Here is a 5,657-nt window from a genome sequence, read left to right on the forward strand (position 1 = left end):
GGATAAATTTACGCGGCCTGCAACATACAATACTCTAGACTGAAATATCCAATATTCTAGACTGCAAAGTGACGCGGCCTGCAATATCCAATACGCTAGACTGCAATCTATAGATTGTTGTCTAGCTTTTATACTATTACAATCTAGCATGCTATCACAATGTCGTTCACAATGTCATTTTAAGAACGTGGTCATTTTAACACATCCCACGTGTCATATATATAAATAGAGCAGATAACGAATTTGTAATATAAATAGAGCAGATAACGAATTTGTAATTGAGTGTCGTAGTATGTAAAACCAATATATAAAAAGGCCATAATTGAAAGCCCATATTTGTAAAGGGCCATAAAACCCAGATAAATGAAACAAAAAGCCCACAAAAGAAAGACATAAATAGCAGGAAACCCTAAAACATTAGCTGCGCTTGCTTCTTCTTCTTCTTCTTCCCCTCATCTTGCTCTTGTTTCATGTTATGGATAGCAGTGGCTCAGAAGAAAGAATGAGGGTTCACACCGAGAAAGTGGGAATTTGTTCAAGGGTGGTTGCCCTTCTCCGTGAAGCCGATGATTTCTGTGAAAAATAAGCCCAACCGCCCTTGTTAAAAGGAAAATGGAAGCATGTACTACTATTATTATTATTACTCCCTCCGTTCCCATAAGTAAACCACGCTCTGCTATCTTGCCATCAATCTATCTCTCTCTCTCTCTCTCTCTCACATATGCTATCTTGCCGAAGCAATATTATAGAGGCGGTGATGATACTGAATTCTTCTGAGCTACTGAATCGGGCAAAGGCTAGACCCGTATCTTGGCGGGGCGACCCGGACGGCATCTGTTTAATCAGATGCAACCGATGGTTCTGCAGCCATGGCGGTGCTCTCCTCTTCTGCCCGATCTCTACAACTACAGATCTGAGCCTTACAATTAAATCAACAAAACTCTCTTATTTTCAGCAATTTCTTCAACTAATTACCAATTGTTTGAACCAATCCAGCTTTGGTAACGCAACTTAAACAATTTAAATGGAGAATTTATATTTGTGAATTATTTGCAGTCGTACCACAAAACAATTAACCATTTTCAATGGCAAGCCAAATATTTTTAATAAAATCACTATCAATAAATCTAGTAAGATGCAATTTCTCAACTATAGGGAATGGGTAAGTAAGAAATACTGCGTGTCACTTAATAAGTGTCTCATTTTAACAGACTAATTTTGTTAACACTCCTTAAAGTTGTAAAAATGAATGTGACAATTAATATGCGGATTGTGGTGGATCAAGTGTGAATCAGTTAGCTCATATAGCTCAAGTGCGTTGTTGATATTTATTGAGCAAATAAAGTTGGTTTCACAATTCCCGGGGGCAAAAAGGGTATAAAAATTGCATATTTGAGGGCGAAACGGAACAGAATGAGGAGAGGTGATAGAAATGGGAATTCTAAAGAGTGGTTGCTCCTCCATCTCCACTTCTCCTATGATTTCTTCCATAACTCAACAGCCCTCCCTGCTAGCTTTACACACCCCAATTTGATTTACTCATGAATATCCATACAAATACACATAATTCTTCCATCTCTCCCGCCCAAATAGACATTCCCGCCCGTATCTTGGCCGGGCGAAACACCCGGATGGCCTCCGATGAATTCGCTTTTACTACCCACTAACACATCTGAGCCTCAATTTTTTCTTTCTTTCTACTTTTGTTTTTCCTTTTTAGATCTCTTCATTTCTCTCTTTTATCAAGATACAAATTCACACTCAAATTGTCCAACTTTTTAAACAATTAACCTGGGATTTAGTAATGATGATTATTACATGTAAAACTAATTAACTGAATACAGCCAAAAAACAGGAAACAGATGAATCAAAACTTTTGTAAGTTTCTTTTCAACACGGAATTTAAGAAAAAATGTTTTAAACGACTTCTGGCCCAAAATTGGTGCAACTTTCATCCATTAGCTCTCACATATATAGAATGTAAATAAATCAACATAAGTAAGCTGATTAGAGCTTTAAAAAATAACACCAGTGTCAATGTAATATAACCACTGCCAATTTGCCAACATGATGCAACCTTTCCCAATGTGGTAACAGAGAAATAGGAGGAACAACCAAAGATTTCAGCCTCACAACACTACACAAGTATTATAAACATTGCCAAACTTCACATTCATCAATTCATCAACACAATTTAGCTATATAAGTGATTATCTCCATTTATGAGCATTTACAATACAGTACAGCATTGATTGGTCTTCTTCGCCTGCTTGTAAAACATCTGTTTCACAAATCCAAAAGAAGTTACATTAGAATGATCATGACCACATGGCTTATACGGTTCTACTTAAACATCTATAGCATATATACAACTCAACTGATTACAAAATAGTATAAATTTTGGAAAAAAGACTCAGTTGATTAATTAAGTTAGACCGAAATTTGTAACTGCTGCAAAATTAAAGCCAGAGGAGCAAAATGAGCTTAACTTCATTCGGGTTTTTAAACAGTATTATCATGCTTTCTGTTCATCACCAGTAACCATGATGACACCATCTTGGAAACAATTCAACCACTGCTAAACTTATTCAAGATTTGACACAGTGCAACCAGGAGAATTTTCAATTTCATTTGAGACCAAAGAGCTAGGTAGGGATGGCAATAAGGACATATTTAAAACAAAACCCTGAGAAAAGGCCCAACTAGAGGCAGGTCACAAGTGTCGACCCAGTCAGATAGGTCCCTAGAAGGGTATGAACCACAGGCACAAAAAGCCCAACCATCAATGCAAGCAATTTATTTCTTGATTTCTAATTATTTGTTTACTGCGTTCTTGTAAATGCACATCTGCAAGTTCTGTAATAAACTTGAATTTGGCATGCAAAGAAGAACCATATTTAAAATATTTGAAAACTAAAGAACACAATACACCAGGGGTGGGGCAGGCTAGACATGCTGGGTTATCATGGGCAGGGCAGAGACGGACAGGAGCTGACAAGTTGGCACACATATTTCCTTGGCTGGGTGGATCCTGGGGCAACACAATCCCTTCCCAGACCTCCCCATTGCCATCAGTACAGCCAGGATATAATGATAGATTGTGCAACTACTCATTAATAAAATAGAAGTATATTCTAGAGATATCGATTTTGGTCATCCTGAAAGACAAATGTCTCGACTTTTTTCACCTTATTATAACATTTCTAAATAAATCATATAAGGATGAGAGGGTGCTCAGTATGATTGTGTTGAAACATAGAACATACATATTAGGTTTATGGTTCATAATTCAAGTAATGTCAGGGAAATAGGAGACCATTTGTTCTTGGAGAATTATTAAAGAAGCATCAGATGATCCAACAAGAAACAAACCTGAGAAGCTGCACTGAGATCTGAACTCTTCTCAACCAAGCTATCGAGCTTCTCACCTCGTTCTAGCACACTGTCAATAGTTTTGTGCTGAGACAAAAGCCAAATACAATTATATCATTATATCAAGGTTAAAAGAAAGGATCAGGTAACGAATATATTGCAATGATATTAGTGTATTAACTTGGATGCACAGGTAATTCAACAGCGTCTAGCATTACGTAAATTCTAAGCACATTGTTTACAGCAATTCTTTTAGTCACATGCTAGAGTAGCCCGTGCAATGTACTCCTCACACAGGTTTTGAGTAACTACATACGATCTTCTAATAGTCAATCTAACACAAGAAATGTGGAATATGAATGATGTGGAGCATAGTTAACAAATCAATTGAAAGAAAAAATATACATACATAGTAAGAATTTTGAAAAGTTAATAAACTTAAAAGTGATTGATGAAGAAGTGCAACTCGGTTGGTAAGAAACTTCCCCTCCAACCAGTAAGTGGGTGGTTCGATTCACTTACTGAGCATAAGTGTGGTGTGTGTGAGTTGTAACTCAAAATAAAAAGTTAAAAAAGATTACTTACAAGAATAATTTTAGTTTCATCCAACTCCCGCTGGATTCGTAACAGCTTGTCAGCCTCAGCAGGATCCTGAACAGTTACAGAGCAGTATATTAGTAAACTACAATACATAGAGAGAAAAAGAAATAATGCTCACTGCGAAAAATTTAACACTGTTGATTTCCATCAAAGACTAGCACACCTGAAATTTGACAAGTGCCTCACTTAGATAAGGCCATTGTTGGCTGTTATCAGCTTGAGCAGTTTTCCATGAATCGCCAAAGTTCTTTAGATATTCATCGAAGACCTGCCAAATAATCAAAAGTTCATTCGACTTCAAACTACGCAAAAGGTCTTTTGCCTTGTTTCAAAATATTTCACTATAGCATGAGCTAAGTAGAGCCTGCATACCTGGTTGAGCAGTGAAAATGCACTTCGGACAGGATAATGGTCATCCATAAACCCCAGTATACACAAGCCATTTCGATTATATGAATGAACCTTGTACTCTGATAAATAACAACCAACAAAGATGTTATTTTCTTGGCTATTAAGTATTCATAGACCACCTTGCAGTGAATAAACAAGCAACTAAATGTTATGCACACTGCATATTCATCAAATTAATTTATCAGTAATGAGCAAAAACATAAAGTAGCCAAAGTAGAATCCCCAATACATAAGGAGATCCATCTCTGGAAAGAAATTCTTTCCAGATCGCCCCTCCCCCATATCAACAACAGGTAACATGTCACTTGCCTCAAATTCCTTCTCCCTCTCCCCCTCCCCCTCTATTTATATTTGGAATCTCAATTTCAAGGGAGATAACCCAAAAATTCTATCTTTCTAACCTTTCAAATGTATGAAGTAGATCAATGAGTGATCATCCCAGCTAATATTTTACAAACCAGAGCAACTCTTAAAAGTTACTCCTATTAGAGGAACATACAGAAAAAAGAACAAAATTCACAATTCGGACAACAACAGATGAAACCATACACACCAAAACCCTAAAAAATATGAATCGAAACACAGCGCAAAGCACCTCAAATCCGCACAATCCCTAGACTACCCAAACCAAAAAGCAAACCAATTGATGAGAAAAGGTCAAAGAATGCGAACCTTCATGCTGCACCGATTGGCGTTGGCCGGGCGGCGTGCGTTTAGCTACGGTCCGACCGACAAAAATAATGAACTCCTTAACGCTGGGGCGTTGGAAAAATCCGAAGCTGCTTAGATCCGTGGCGTTCACCAAAATAACCGGATCCGCACCCTCCGGGATGCATTTCAGCACCATCAGCGCCGTGATCTTCACCATATTCTATCTCTCTCTGTGCGACAAACAAGGAGAATTTTCAAAATTTTCTCTGCGTAATTCGTTAAGGAAGGCGAGAAACCACTATTTTCAGTTTGAAATGGGTACGTGCTGATGGATCTGATGCTCCTTAGTTTTTTACCTCTACATTCATCCATATCGTTTCTACTTATAATATTTTACATTAATCATGCTAATTGGACCATAAATATTAGTTTTATCAATTTGTTTATCAGTTTATTTTTTAAAATATAATACTACTATTAAAATTATAGAGATTTTGGAAAAAAGAAAAAAATAGTGATGGTAAAATAACATAAAATAAACTAAATTTTAACAGACATAACAAAAGATTATTTCTGGAAATAAAATATTACTGTATTAACATTCTACGTATTACCCATAATTT

At 36.8% G+C, this 5,657-nt stretch overlaps 1 protein-coding gene across 1 annotated transcript; it reads right to left on the reverse strand.

Annotated features, from left to right (window-relative positions):
- Window positions 1–2,014: 2,014 nt before the first annotated feature.
- Window positions 2,015–5,391, reverse strand: LOC125196096 (VAMP-like protein YKT61). Its single transcript, XM_048094464.2, has 6 exons — window positions 5,056–5,391; window positions 4,345–4,442; window positions 4,136–4,240; window positions 3,958–4,023; window positions 3,373–3,459; window positions 2,015–2,281 (listed from the first exon to the last, which is right to left on the reverse strand). The coding sequence occupies exons 1-6, from the start codon at window positions 5,249–5,251 to the stop codon at window positions 2,231–2,233; spliced, it is 603 nt and encodes a 200-aa protein (XP_047950421.1). The 5' UTR covers window positions 5,252–5,391; the 3' UTR covers window positions 2,015–2,230.
- Between the last annotated feature and the right edge of the window lie 266 nt (window positions 5,392–5,657).

Source organism: Salvia hispanica, chromosome 4, assembly GCF_029641045.1.
Source record: "Salvia hispanica isolate PSC_SH4W2 chromosome 4, Shi_PSC_v1, whole genome shotgun sequence".
NCBI lineage: Eukaryota > Viridiplantae > Streptophyta > Magnoliopsida > Lamiales > Lamiaceae > Salvia > Salvia hispanica.